This window comes from Canis lupus, chromosome 3 (assembly GCF_048164855.1).
Source record: "Canis lupus baileyi chromosome 3, mCanLup2.hap1, whole genome shotgun sequence".
NCBI lineage: Eukaryota > Metazoa > Chordata > Mammalia > Carnivora > Canidae > Canis > Canis lupus.
The window spans coordinates 42,322,187-42,338,429 of record NC_132840.1 but is presented as its reverse complement, the minus strand read 5'-3'; the positions used below and the strand labels follow the sequence as shown (position 1 = coordinate 42,338,429).

General features: G+C 34.9%; 1 protein-coding gene across 18 annotated transcripts in view; it reads left to right on the top strand.

Annotated features, from left to right (window-relative positions):
* The window catches only part of ITGB3BP (integrin subunit beta 3 binding protein), a 69,370-nt gene that overhangs the window by 8,182 nt on the left and 44,945 nt on the right, over positions 1 to 16,243 (top strand). For 14 of the 18 annotated variants that reach the window (XM_072820575.1, XM_072820581.1, XM_072820593.1 and 11 more), the window contains one exon: positions 10,171 to 10,213. The exons of 2 other annotated variants lie outside the window; for them this stretch is intronic. In XM_072820575.1, coding sequence (XP_072676676.1) covers positions 10,171 to 10,213 — 43 coding nt within the window. Of the gene's footprint in view, positions 1 to 10,170; positions 10,214 to 11,987; positions 12,121 to 16,243 lie in introns of all 18 variants that reach the window. 2 more of the 18 variants (XM_072820592.1, XM_072820591.1) reach the window with 1 other exon arrangement.

Genomic DNA, 16,243 nt, shown 5'->3' with positions numbered 1-16,243 from the left:
AGGTAAGGAAGATCAAAGAATTATGGACATATAGGATATACTGAAGGCAGTGTGAAAGGGGAATAGTTCATTGACAAATCTGGAACAATTAAACATCAAAATATATGACAGGAAACAGTTATAATCCATTGAATAAAATAAAATTCCATGATTCCATAGTGATATAAATAAGTGAATAGAGGGAAAAGGAAAGCTCTTCCTTGGAGTAAAATGCCAACTAAAAATTTAAACGAATGACAGAATTTGAAAATCATTAGTGGCTCTTTAAAATACTAGGAGAGGGTCCCTGGGTGGCTCAGCAGTTTAGCGTCTGCCTTCGGCTCGGGGCGTGATCCTGGAGTCCCAGGATCTAGTCCCACATCAGTCTCCCTGCATGGAACCTGCTTCTCCCTCTGCCTGTGTCTCTGCCTCTCTCTTTCTCACTGTGTCTCTCATGAAATTAATAAAATCTTTACAAAAAATAAAAAATAAAATAAAATACTAGGAGAGGAATGCCTGGGTGGCTCAGCGGTTGAGTGCCTGCCTTTGGAACAGGCCATGATCTTAGGGTCCCGGGACGAGTCCCACATCAGGCTCCCTGCATGGAGCCTGCTTCTCCCTCTGCCTGTGTCTCTGCCTCTCTGTGTGTGTCTCTCATGAATAAATAAAATCTTTAAAAATAAAGTACTAGGAGACAGTTTTATATGAAACAAGGTATTTACATATAAGGCTTCTCATTTATTACACTGGAGAAAATTGGTAGGGAATATCTTAATGATCAAATACATATCACTGATATTGTGACAAACCAATATCATGTACCTCAAGTTATCAGGCTCTCAAAAAAATACAGCATCACTCTGTTTTATGCCAAAAAAAATGCATAAGCTTATCATGGAAAAATATCAGATAAACCCAAATTGGCAGGTAGTCTACAAAAATAGCTAGCCTATACTCTTGAAAAATTCAAGGACAAGAGAAAGTTTGAAGAACAGCTCTACATTAAGGAAGACTAAAGAGGTGGGATGAATAAATGCAATGAATGATCCAGGACTGGATCCTAGACTGGGGACAAGGGAGAGAGGTATGGATTGGCTATATTGGAACAAGTGATAAAATTTCTTTGTGGACTGTTGATAGATGGATTTTTTTTTTTTTTGCTTTCAATAAGTTTATTTTTTTAATTTTATTTAAATTCAGTTAATTGTCATATAATGTATTATTGGTTTCAGAGGTAGAGGTCACTGATTCATCAGTCTTATATACTACCCAGTGCTCATTACATCACATGCCCTCCTTCATGTTCATCACCCAGTTACCCTTCCCCCCCCCACTTTCCTCCCCTCCAGCAACCCTTAGTTTGTTTCCTATGATTAAGAGTCTTATGGTTTGTCTCTCTCTCTCTGATTTCATCTTGTTTTATTTTTTCCTCTCTTCCCCTATGATCCTGTTTTCTTTCTTAAGTTCCACATGAGTGAGATCATATGATAATTGTCTTTCTCTGATTGACCAATTGTGCTTAGCATAATATCCTCTAGTTCCATCCACGTTGTTGCAAATGGTAAGATTTCATAATTTTTTTGGTGGTTGAGTAGTATTCTACTATATACATACACATATGCACACATACCACCTCCTCTTTACCCATTCATCTGCCAATGGACATCTGGGCTCTTTCCATAGCTTGACTATTGTGGACATTGCTGCTATAAACATTGGGGTGCAGTGCCCCTTTGGATCACTACATTTGTATCTTTGGGGTAAATACCCAGTAGTGCAATTGCTGGGTTGTAGGGTAGCTCTATTTTCAACTTTTTGAGGAACCTGCATACTGTTTCCTAGAGTGGTTGTACCAGCTTGCTTTCCCACCAACAGTGTAAGAGGGTTCCCTTTTCTCAGCATCCGTGCCAACATCTGTCATTTCCTGGCTTGTTAATTTCAGCCATTCATACTGGTGTGCGGTGGTATCGCATTGTGGTTTTGATTTTTATTTCCCTATGCCAAGTGATGTTCATTTTTTCATGTGTCTCTTGGCCATTTGTATGTCTTCTTTGGAGAAATGTCTGTTCATATCTTCTACCCATTTCTCTCTCTTTTTTTTTTAAAGATTTTGTTTATTCATGAGAGACACAGAGAGGCAGAGACATAGGCAGAAGGAGGGGGAGACAGGGAGCCTGATATAGGACTTGATCCTGGGATCCAGGATCATACCCTGAGCCAAAGGCAGATAGATACTCAACCACTGAGCCACCTAGGCATCCCTCTTCTACTCATTTCTTGATTGGATTATTTGTTTTATAGGTAGTCCTGGATATAGAATATACAACATGGTAACTACATTTCATAAATACTGTATATTTGAAAGTTGCTAAGTGGGTAGATCTTTAAAGTTCTCATCATGAGAAAAATTTTGTAGCTGTGGTGATGGTTCATTACTAGACTTATTGTGATGATCATTTCATAGTATATATGCATATCAAATCAGGTATGTTGTATACCTGAAACTAATACCTTATGTGTCAATTGTATATTAGAAAAATTTCCTGATTTTGATCATTGTGATTATGTTAGAGAATGTCTTTGTTCTTAGAAAAGCACACCGAAATATTTATGGTTAAATGTATATGATATCATCAACTTATTTTCAATGACTTATAAAAAAGATTATACATATAAAATATTGATGATCCCCCAATTTATGATGATTTTACTTAAGATTTTTTTTCCTTTATCATCGTACAAAAATAATACATATTTAGTAGAAACCATACTTCAAATTTTGAATGTTGATCTTTTCCTGACTAGTGATATTCAATATGATAGTCTCTTGTGGTGCCAGGCAGTGACAGTGAGCCATAGCTCCCCATCAGCCCCACCCAGTTGCAAGGGTGAAAAACTGGTATACTTAAAACCATTTTGTACCCATATAACCATTCTGTTTTTCATTTTTAGTATAGCATTCAGCAAATTACATAAGATATTCAGTAATTTATTATAAAATAAGCTTTGTGTTAGATTATTTTGCCTGATATTAGTAAGACCCTTTATTAATTGTACATTAATGTAAGTGTTGTGAGCATGTTTAAGGTACACTAGGCTAAGCTATATTTTGTATGTTAGGTGTATTCATTGCATTTTCAATTTGAGATATTTTCAACTAGATGGATTTAAGAGGACAAGAAATTCAAGAAAGAACTACAGTGAGCGAGTGAATGAGGAAATGGTAAAACAAATAGGACAAAATGTAAATAAGTGATAAGTCTGGGTAAAAGATAACAAGAACTCTTATTCCTAGAAATTTTTTTTAAGTTTAAATAAGTAAAAATTAAAAGTTACCCATCAAAACTCATCAAAATATTTTTTAAAAGAAAAGCAGAACACCAATGGGTGGATTAAACAGTAAATTAGATACAATTGAAGAAAGAATTAGACAACTGGAAGATAGATCTGAAGAAATTGCCCAAATGCCCTACACAGAAAAGAAATACTAAGAAATAAGAGTTTAAAGATCTGGAAAGTGGAACTAGAAAGTCTAAAATTACTTCTAGATGAAGTCTAGAAAAGAAGAATGAAGGAAAGTCAGTATTTGAAGAGATATAGTTTAGATTTTTCCAGAACTGTTAAGACATAGATCCATATAAAAGACTACCTTAGAGATAAGACTGTTAATATGACATCTTTTAGGAACCTGCATTTAAACTACCTTAAACAGGTTTGGAAGCTCATAAAAAATTAAGGGAATTAAATATATTCCTCAATTTGAGACTGAAGTTTTAAGTTAAAAAAAAAATACATTAATTAAATAAATCATTGATTTGTATAATACTTTTGTGCCCATCACTGTGTCAGGTTTTGGGGATTCAAACATGAACAGATGCTATATATGCTAGGGGTTTTAATTTTTGTTGAACTACAAGGATGTTTAACCCAGAGAAGTTGCTAATGACATAAATATCTTAGTTCAGGGAGGAAAGACAAACATATAAATAGACTATTTCAACATAAGTTTTTAGAGGTGCATGTTCAAGTCCTATAGTTCTATAGAGTAGAAAAGTCCTTAATGCAATGTGGACTGTGTCAGGGAAAACTTAAGAGGTAATTGTGCAGGGATCCCTGGGTGGCGCAGCGGTTTAGCGCCTGCCTTTGGCCCAGGGTGTGATCCTGGAGACCCGGGATCGAATCCCACGTCGGGCTCCCGGAGCATGGAGCCTGCTTCTCCCTCTGCCTATATCTCTGCCTCTCTCTCTCTCTCACTGTGTGACTATCATAAATTAAAAAAAAAAAAAGAAGTAATTGTGATAGAATCTCAAGGGGAGGGTAGGCAGCATTGTAAATCTATTATTAATTTTTATGCTGTAAAATACAATAATACAAAAATATGTAAAATACCACCTTTTCCCCATACTTAATTCTGATAAAACTATGTGATCCCTTTTGATAGATTTTAGAGGGATTTAACTTATATTCTTTATGTGTATGCATGTGTGGTGACACACATATATATGTATAAAGTATATATATATTATGTATTATATATAAAAGTTTCTGAGGGAGGAAATAATTATTAATGTTTTCTTGTTCATTTTTGAGAATACTCATGTGAGAATGAAATTATTTTAGGTCATTTCTTATTTTGCCCAGTGACAATTTCACCTCTATTTATCTTCTGGGGTCAGTATTCCCAAATATATTCCTTTACCTCTGTAAGAATTTTTTAGCTAATTCTTTGTTAATCTTTTAATAAGGAGGCTTTTGACACAAAAAACATCTGTTGTCCAATAACTGCTTAAGGTTTTGGTCAGTTTTGTTGTGAATAATAACAAAGGATTGAATATTTAGGTGCTTTCACATGGTAACTATATCTCTACATATAACAGAGTAATATTTCTTTCTACTCACCCATACATGATAGTGAATTATTGTATGACTACCATGAATGTTGAACACAAAAGAGCAAAGGCTTAAATGAAAGGGAGAATATAATATATTAAAAAGGGTATGAAAAGATTCTTTTCCCTTCTTTTCTCATTCTCATACATAGAATGGGAAATAAATCATTTCAGATATCTCAATTTACACCAAAGGAGTCATATGGGATGTGAATTTGGTAATTGCCTTTCATCAAAGGATTTCTAAGCATCTCACAAGTATAGTCAATCCTTTAAATATTCTTTCAATATTGTCATCACCATTATAATGAGAAGTAAATGGAAGCACTGATGTTGTAAGTGATTATTTTCCATTGAGAAATTCCCTGCTAGTTTACAGGCCAGTGTTATTACCAACTTTATGAAACTTAGGTTATGTGATTTGCCCAAACTTAGGGGAGGAATTTGGGGTAGCATCAAGGTCCTCTGAGTCTTATCTCTTTTACCAAGTTTATCGCTCTCCCTCCCTACACACACTCTACCCTCAGCTCTACTGTTAAAATTATATTTAATCCAGTATTTTAAAGGGAAGCTCAAAGGGGACCTGGGTGGCTCCGTCATTTGGGTGTCTGACTCTTGACTTTCACTCAGGTCATGATCTCAGGATTGTGAGATTGAGCCCTGCATTGGGCTCTGCACTGAGAATGGAGCCTGCTTGAGATTTTCTCTCTCCCTCTCCCCCTTCTGCCTAATCACACTCTTCCTGAAAGAAAAAAACAAAAACAATGAAAGAGAAGCTCGAAGCATGTAATTTTGTGTCTTTTGAGGTGTCAGTCCTCATTCTTAATTAGAAATCAAATGAAAGTTCATTTTTTTCTAGAGTAATTTCTTTTATATTGTCGCCAGTGTTAGTACTGTTGTACACTGAAGCTCATGTACTAGTTCTGTTCTGATAGAATAGAGAATTCTGTTCAGGATTCAGGTAGTATCCTGATACTACCATGTGATAAGTTAAATAAAATAGGGAAGGATAGTCCTACTAGTACGACTAATCCTAAAAATATGGTTACTTTCTTCTCTCCTTGATAGAAATTGCAAGTCAAATGTATTTATCTTTCCTAAATTCTAAAGAGCAAAATGCCAGTAGCAACCAGAATTTTCATCCCAATGAGTCTAAACTTAGTACACCTAAAAATGAAACAGGGTAATTAAATTTGGTATAAATTTGGGTTAAGTTGGAAGTGGGAAGTAACCTGCAGAGGTAATAAGGTTACCAGTAGGACGGAGGAAATTAGAATATAGTAGATAAGTGCCCATTTGAAAAATTATTTATTTGGGATGCCTGGGTGGCTCAGCGGTTGAGCACCTGCCTTTGACTCAGGGCGAGATCCTGGAGTCCCTGGATTGAATCACACATCGGGCTCCCTGCATGGAGCCTGCTTCTCCCTCTGCCTGTGTCTTTGCCTCTCTCTCTCTCTCTCTCTCTCTCTGTCTCTCATGAATAAATAAATAAAATCTTTTTAAAAAATTGTTTATTTTTAGGAGCACCTGGGTGGCTCAGTTCAGTCAGTTAAGTGTTTGCCTTTGACTTAGGTCATGATCCCAGGGTCCTGGGATCAAGGCCTGTGTCAGTCTCCCTGCTCCTCAGGTGGAGGTCGGCTTCTCCTTCTCCCTCTGCCTCTTCCTGTTTGTGTTCTCTCTCAAATAAATAAATAATTTTTTGAAAGTATTTATTTTTAAATTGTGGTAAATATGTATATAACAGAATTTACCATTTTCTTTATTTTTTTATAAAGTTTACCATTTTTTAAAAGATTTTATTTTTATTAGATAGTGCACACAAGCAGGGGGCAGGGCAGAGAGAAGGGAAAGAGAGAATTTCAAGCCGACTCCACACGAAGCGCAGAGCCCAACATGGAGCTCCATCTTACGACCCTGAGATCATGACCTGAGCCACAATCAAGAGTTGGACATTTAACCAACTGAACCACCCAGGCATCGCTGAAGGTTACATTTTAATCATTAAGTGTATAGCTCTGTGACATTAAGTACATTAAGTACATTTACCGCGTGCAACTATCACCCTCATCTATCTCCAAAACTTTCCCTCTTATAAAACTAAAACTTCATACCCATCAGACAGTAAGTCCCTATTCTTCCTTCATCCTAGCCCTTGGCAGCCACTATCTATTTTCTTTGTTTATGAATTTGACTACTTAAGAACCTCATTTGAATGGATCATTATAGTATTTGCCATTTTGATATGGCTTTTTCACTTAGTATGATATTTTCAAGGCTCATCTGCGTTGTAGCATGTGTCAGAATTTCTTTCCTTTTTAAAGCTAAATAATATGCCTTTTTGTATATGTATACTACATTTTGTTTACTCATTTACCTGTTAATGTACACTTGCATTACTTTCACATTTTGGCTACTAGAAATAATGTTGCTGTGAACATGCATATACAAATACCTGTTTGTGTCTCTGTTGTCAGTTCTTTTGGATATATACCCAAAAGTGGAATTGCTGAATTATATGGCAATTCTACATGTAATTTTTTGAGAAACTGCCAAACTGTTTTTCACAGCAGCTGTACCATTTTCCAGTCTCGCCAGCAGTGCACGAACATTCCAGTTTTCCATATCCTAGCCAACGTTTTCTGCATTTTCTGTTTTTTTTGGTAGTAGACATCCTAATGGTTGTGAAATGGTATCTCATTGTGTTTCTGATTTTCTTTTTCCTAATATTAGGGATGTTGAACATTTTTTCATATGTTTATTGGCCAGTAGTATATCTTCTTTGGAGAAATGTCTATTTGACATTTCTTTTGGGACATCCCGTTTTTTAAACCAAGGTAGCAACCCCTAAAACTGCTTATAACTTTACAGAATTACCATACATATATCATGTTTAATTGCCAACTAATACTGGTAACAAGTGAGTAAATACTAAAGGAAAATACTTATCCCATATATCTAATCAAATTTTGTCTTCTTCCTTTATATGTTTCAACCGTCTCTTTCTCTATGTTCCTATTAACATCATCCTTTTCCATGTAACATAATTTCATGTTTATATTACAGTTGTTTGTGTATAAAAGAGTGGAAAAAAAATAAAAACATATAGTATGTGCTCAATTTAATAACATATTTTAGCAGCGGGCCTAGTTCTAATAGATCTCATAAAATCCTCTGCTAGGTTTGTTCTTTACCTTTCCCCCTCAGTTCAACAATGATTTATTATGCACAGAACCTGAGATCTGAGTTTCTGCCCTTCATGCTGTGTGACAGTGGGCACATCACATTAACTCTTCCATATTGGATGAATTAAGTGATTTCTTATATTTCTCCTAGTCACATCTATTAAATCTTTTCATGATTCTAGTAAATAATACCAGGTTTTAGTTTACATGCCTGAATTATCTGAAAACCATATCATCTACAATAAATCATGTTTTTAGATTCTCACTAAACTGTTAAAGTGGGAAATAACAGTCTAACCTGGCTCGCTTTCTTGTTTACATTTATATATTTCCTTGAGCTTCTTAGATCAACCCTAGGACCTAAACTGGAAATCTAAATCCAAACATTTAGTTACTTTCTCTAAGAATTAATCATCAATAATAAAGCAATATTTTGAACGGTTAATATCAAAGTAGGGTTTGCTTCCTTCTAATAGGTAGTATTACATTTTAGTTTTTAAAAACAAAGGATAAAAAATGATGTGCTGTGTACTTACTTTTTTTTTTTTTTTTAAGATTTTTTATTTATTTATTAGAGACAGAGAGAGAGACACAGGCAGAGGGAGAAGCAGGCTCCATGCAGGGAGCCCAATGTGGACTCGATCCTGGGTCTCCAGGATCATGCCCTGGGCTGAAGGTGGCGCTAAACTGCTAAGCCACCAGGGCTGCCCTGTGTACTTAGTTTTTGATTTCTACTTTTGAAATTTTATAAAATACCAAAATATCTCATACACCTAAATAGAGCACTTTATATTTCAAAACTAAATATATATACTTTTTTTGGGAATCACTTGCCATTGTTATTTGTTTATACCTCTATTCTCTTCTTGCTTCATTGAGAATTAACATTAATTCCAAGTGGACTTCTAAAAGATATAAGTAAGTTTTCAAAGTGATTTAATTAATCTCAAGAAATAATGTTATGTGATAAGCTAATGTAGATATAATAGCAAAAGAAGTGAGCCCTTTTTTGATAGATTAAATTTTTGTATTTAATATTTACTACTCCATAGTGATTGTAAATTGTCCATCTCTCTTCTATTTTTTCTTGTTCTTGTCACTTGTTTGAAAGTCAATAGTCAGGAAAAAAAAGTCAGTATTTATGAATAGTCCGTTTCTAAGATGTATAAAAATTTTTGTTTTCTGTAATACAACCTTTACAATGTAATCCTCTTTTTCCTTTCTTTCTCTTTCTTTCTTTCTTTCTTTCTTTCTTTCTTTCTTTCTTTCTTTCTTTCTTTCTTTCTTTCTTTCTTTCTTTTTTGCTTTATGCACAAATTCTCTAATATTTTAGATAGAGTAATTTCTATTTCTTAGGGATCAAGAAAAGTACTTTTAACGTTGCATTTGTCACTGGGAAAACTAGTTTTAATTTATATTGACCTTTTCCTCCTTTGAGCATTTAGTCTGCATTCAATAAAATGTTGATGACTGCTCTTTAGAAGACAGCTGTACGAAATAAAGTATTATAAATATTCAGCTTTCCTTTCTAAGCATTGTCACCAACAGCTGGGCATCCAGTTTAGCAGAACAGATTTTGCACAGAGAGAGCCTGGCATGTTCCTGAATCAGTTTAGTGAGAGAGACAAAAAATAGTTTCTTATGGATTGGGGACTTATAAAGACATAGAACATCTGTTCCTCAGTTAAGTCATAGTCTGGTAACACTGAATCATGTTTAAAGCTAGAATAATGTGCAAAACTTTTTTCACCTTGTTCATACTTTAATACCTAGTGCATTATTACCGCAAATAATATACTTTCAACATCTCCATTAAGGGAGTGTAAATTATTTTGTCCTTATGCATAATTTTTCATTAGTGATATTTTAAAACACAAATATGTTAATATTTACTAAGATTATTTCATAATATTTTAATGCTTGAAGAGTACAATTTTGAAATATGCTATTAAATTTAGTTTCATCATCCTGAAAATTGCTTTGCTTTCATCATATAATATTCTGCTTTAGTTGGCAAAAGCAACTCAGAATCTTTGTTTATATATATTGCTCTTAAATATATAGCTGCCTAAAGCATATAAATCTAAGATTTTATATATATATATATATTTTGTTTGCAGTGTTAGGAGATCACTGAAATTGGATCATCTACTAGAAGCAAATGTAAGTATTTACCTGTGAATTTGTAATTGTATAACAAGTGTATTTTTAATTTTTTAACAGATTTACCTTAATAAATAGAAAAATTGTCAAAAAACATTGTGACATAATTGTGATTGCTACACCATTTTCTACATAAAACGGTTTTTGTAAATCTAATGTATGGATGTTCTTGGCCAGATTGAGGTTTTCATTTAAGAGGCAAATTATTTAGAAGCCTTAATAAAGTAATTCAGTTGAAATTAATTTACTACTATTTGTGGAAAAAAATATTCTGCTACATAAAGGCACAAGAAACAATATGGAACAGTGGCAGTACTTTAATCTGCATTCTCTAATCTGCTAAATTGAAATAAAAACATTAACAGCATTTTTATATCAAAAATGTAATTACCTCCCTCAAGCTATCCTGGCATAATTAAACAATAAAATACTAACACTGTAATAAATTCCACCATGGTTGTCACAATAAAAATAAAAATGTACTGTTGCTATTACTTTTTGTAAATCTAGTCATAGTACATTGCCACTGCCGGCATATCATGACATATGTTGGTTTATTATCTTTTCATATCAACTATAGAGCTAGATACAAATACTAATATTGAGATACTTATGGCCTCAGTAATCTTAAATGCAAGTAAATTGGTGAGAAAGTAAATTAAAACAAATAGTCAATAAACAGCGCTCTTACAAAATCCCATATGAGGATGTCATTTCAAGAAATGGGTGTTATATGGAATTTCCCTTTGGAAGACTCACTGTTATTTAACAATTTACCATTTTTAAAACTTCCTAGATGCTTTTTAAAAAAATTTAAACAAAAGTGGCAAAATAATGCAATGCCACTAAGAAAATCGTTAGCAGTGTAATTAGCAGTTTAGAGTACCATTATCCTACTTGTTCTGTACAGAATGCAGCTGTGACTGTAATTCTGCATCTGTTTCTTTGGTCAGAATGGTATTTTGGTAGAGGAGTAGTCCAGCTTGAAATGAAATACTGTTCTTTCCTGCCCCCAAACCGTTCTTTGGGAGATGGTAACAGTATTTGAATAGCAAAGATTGGCTATTTAGAAATTCATCCTCTTTGTGAAGTACAATTGTCATCATGGCAGGCTTTTTATCCATTTTTACTTCAGATTAGGATGTGTCAAGATAGCCAGTGCCACAGCTAATATCCTGTATTAGAAAAATAATTGTTGTGTTTGGCTCAATCCTATACCTTTAAACCAAAGGGATTTAGCTTAATTTAGCTTGGTATGGCCACCTCTGTTAACTGCAGGTTCCTAGCATCTAGCCTGGGCCTTTCTTCAACATTTCTATTTTCTGACCTATTTCTGATAATTTCTGCTTTTGTACTCTGACCTCATTGTTTGTTGGCAGCTCTATATTCACAACTTAGAATTGGCAGCTTTCGTTCTGGTGTTAAGTCTAAAATTCTCTCTTTAACTGCATTTATGCTTGCATCCACTCCAGTTACAACTTGGCCCTGAAGCAGCCTGGCTCCTCAAGTCTACCCACATGTCAGTGATCCTGATGAGGCTGCCTTAGCCCATGCAAAGAAAAATCAGAGATTCAAGACATATATCTATAATTCTAAGAGTACCTAATTGCTATAAAACTGCAGAGGAACTAGTAGTAACTTTATGGTCATTTTGCCTTACCAGTATCATACTGAAGGAAGAAGACTGATATCCACAGAAGGGAGATGGCCCTTATATACCAATTGGTTAAAGTGGAGCCTATTCATTCTAATCTACTGCTATTTCCTCTCTCAGAGATGTTCGAAACTCCCAAATCCCAGTGTTCCCAAAGCAGCTACAGACCTTCATGGAGATTAATGCACCATGATGTTAGGGCAAGTCTGCAAAAGTCATTTTCCTTATGAGTCTCCTAATGGAGAAAACAGAGGTATGAATCATCCCCTATGACCTTCCTTTAATATCTGGAAAGCATATGACTAGTACCATTTTTTGCCAAACCTCCCAAATTATTGGGGGGTAGTGAGGAGTAAAGAAGGTTCCAGTGTATCATCACCTACAGTATTTGAGCTGCTCAAGTTATTGTCCTCCAAGAACTGTTTCTAGATGGATTTTCAGAAATGAAGATGAATTTTATTGCAGACTGCTGCCAACGGCAGTTCAGATGAATTTACCTACCTGATCATATCCATGGTCTTATTCAGGCCACCTCGGAAGGAATGGAAGAAACAGATGCTACAGATAGGAAGAGAGGGAACATACTTCCTACCAAGGCCAACTCAGTAGGCTTGCTGCTTGAAGGAATAGCAGTGCAAGTTGGGAGGAGGGCAGGGAGGTTTGCTAACTTAGACACAGATTCCCAGGCTAGATTACTCCATTACTATTGGTAGAACGCTTCTAAGTCTGATTATTCTTGGAACCTAAACTTGTCTGATTTCTCTGAGACAAGACTTCTGCCAACTCCTAAAATTAGAAAGAACTTTGAATTTTAGGGCATTAGGAAATTTTGTAGTTCACATTCTGTAGTCTTACTGATCTGGTTCAAAATCTACTTTCCTCTCTCCTTCCCTTCCTCTCCTTCCCTTCTTTCTTCTTTCTCCTTTTATTACAGAAAATTTCAAACATAAATAAAATAGAATAATAGGGGATCCCTGGGTGGCTCAGCGGTTTAGCGCCTGCCTTTGGCCCAGGGCGCGATCCTGGAGTCCCGGGATTGAGTCCCATGTCGGGCTCCCAGCATGGAGCCTACTTCTCCCTCCTTCTGTGTCTCTGCCTCTCTCTCTCTCTCTATGTCTATCATAAATAAATAAATAAATCTTCAAAAAAAAAAATAGAATAATAAAATGAACTTCCATGTTCAACAATTAATAATATTTTGCTAATTTTGGTTCAGATATGTATGTATGTATATGTACTTAGGTGTATGCATGTGTGTATATCTATATTTTTTCCTGGCATGTTTTACAAGTCCCAGAATCGTCATTGCATCAGAAAATTCTTCAGTATATTATTTTCAACAGATAATGACTTTTTATAACCACAGTGCCATTATCATACCTTACAAAATTAGTAGTAATTCCTTAACAGTAGCTCCTATACAGTCCATATTCATATTTCCATGATTGTTTCAAAATATCCTTTTATACCTGGCTTTTTAAAATCAGGCCCCAAGGGCAGCCCCAGTGGCGCAGCGGTTTAGCGCCGCCTGCAGCCCGGGGTGTGATCCTGGAGACCGGGGATCGAGTCCCACGTCGGGCTCCCTGCATGGAGCCTGTTTGTGTCTCTGCCTCTCTTTCGCTCTCTCTGAATAAATAAATAAATAAATAAATCTTAAAAAAAAAAAAAATCAGGCCCCAAACAAGGCTTATACATTGTAATGTTTCTTATATATCTTAAGTCTTTTTAAATGTTGTTAAACTTCACCCTCTTTTTTTTTAAAAGTATTTTTATATTTTCTTTTGAGAGACAGAGAAAAAGAGAGCACAAGCCAGGGGAGAGGCAGAGGGAGAAGTAAAAGAGACTCCCTGCTAAGTAGAGAGCCCATTGTGGGACTCGATCCCAGGACCTGGAGGTCATGACCTGACCTGAAGGCAGACGCTTAACCATCTGTGCCACCCAGGCACCCTCACCTTCTTTTTTTGTACGGTAGTTTATTTTTTGTAAAAACCGAGATATTTGTTTTATAAGCATATTTCACATTCTGGACTTAGTTGATTTGTTTGCTGTGATGTCCTTCAAATAATTCTCTAGTCTTCAAATTTCCTATAAAACTAGTAGTTAACGTTAGAGACTTGATTAGATTCTGGTTCAAATTTTTTATAAGAATACTTAATAGATAGTCTGTGTAGTTTCTACTGCATCCCCTCAAGAGCACAAAATGATCTGATTTTGGGGTTCGGATATTAATCAACCTGATCCACCCATAATAAATTCCCCATTAATCTTTCTTCAGTTTTTTTTTTTCATTGATGATTATTTCCTAGATCCTTTATTTCACTACAGTTACAGGATAGTGGGATTTTTTTTTTTTTATCTTATGAAGAATTTCAAACAGAGACAAAAATAATGCACTCCTGTTCATTACCCAGCTTTGATAATTATTAATACAAGGCTAATCTTATTTCATTTATACTCCCATACATATGTCAGTACTCCATACTAGATTATTTTGAAACAAACCTGAAATATCATCTATAAATACTTCAATAATTATTTTTAAAAGATAAAGACTTTATTTTTTTATTTTATTTTTAGTTTCTTAAAAGATTTTATTTATTCATGAGAGACATACAGAGAGAGGCAGAGGCAGAGGCAGAGGGAGAAGCAGGCTCCCTGCACGGAGCCTGTGCAGGACTTGATCCCAGGACCCCAGGATCATGACCTGAGCCAAAGGCAGATACTCAACCACTGAGCCACCCAGGCATCCCAAGATAAAGACTTTTTTAAAACTATTATAGTATTATATTTCTCAGAACTGATGATAATTCCTTAACCATCAAATGGATAGTCTTTGTTCATATCTTCCAATTATCTCATGTAATTTCTAATAGTTATTTTAATTTCAGCATTTTTATTGAGAGAAAATTCATGTAACATTCATCATTTTAAAGCATACACCAGTAGTTTATCTTATACTCACTATTTTGAACAACCATCACCACTATCTGATTCCCCTGCCCCTACCCCCCAAATCTTATATCTATTAGCAGTTAATTGGTCCTAATTTCTTCCTCTTCTCTTTCCCTGGCAACTGATTTACTTGCTGTCTCCATGGATTTGCTCATTCTGGACATTTCATATAAATGGAATCATAGAACATGTGACCTTTCATGACTGACTTCTTTCATAACATTTTCATGTTTCATCCATGTTGTTGCATATAATAGTACTTCATTCCTTTTTATAGCTGAATCATGTTTCAGTTTTCTTAATTAGATACCTAGGAGTGGAATTGCTGGGTTACATGATAATTCCATCTTTAACTTTTTAAACTGTCAAACTCTTCTATAGCAGCTGCACTATTTTACATTCCCACTACCAGTGAGTGAGGGTTCCAATTTCTCCAGATCCTTCTTCCTATTATCTGACTTTTTGATTTTAGCCATCTTACTATGTGTGAAATATTATCTCATTGTGGTTTTAATTTACATTTCCTTGATGATGTTGAGCATTTTTTCACATGCTTAATGGCCATCTGTATATTTTCTTTGAAGAAATATCTACTCAAATCATTTACCCATTTTTATTTTTTTATCTTATTTTTTTTTTTAATTTTTATTTATTTATGATAGTCACAGAGAGAGAGAGAGAGAGGCGCAGAGACACAGGCAGAGGGAGAAGCAGGCTCCATGCACCGGAAGCCCGATGTGGGATTCGATCCCGGGTCTCCAGGATCACGCCCTGGGCCAAAGGCAGGCGCCAAACCGCTGCGCCACCCAGAGATCCCCATTTACCCATTTTTAAATAGGATTTTATGTTTTTACTTTTGTATATTCTGAATACTCTCACCTTATCAGGTATATGATTCTCTGGGTTGTCTTTTCAACTTTCTTGGTAGCATCCCTTTGATTCAGAAAAGTTTTAAATTTTGATGAAGTCCAGTTTACTTCTTTAATTGCATGTACTTTTGGTATCATATCTAAGAAACTATTACATGATTCATGGTAATTCAAGTTTTTACTTTGTTTCTATGAATTTTAAAGTTTTAGCTCTTATATTTAAGTCAAAAACCTAATTGAGTTAATTTTTATACATGATGTGAGAGTAGGGCACGGATATTCAGTTGTCCTAGCACTATTTGTTGAAAAGATATTCTTTCCCCCTTTGAATAGTGTTGATACCCTTGTGAAAATCAATGAACTATTAAAGTATGGATTTATTTCTGGACTCTTAAGTTAATAACTCCATTTATCTATATCTGTCTTTATGCCATGACTACACTTTCTTAATTACTGTACATTTTCACAATAAAAAGTTATAATTACTGTAAATTTGAAATCAAGAAGTGTAAAGCCCCTTTTGTTGTTTCTTTTCAACATTGCTTCTGCTATTTT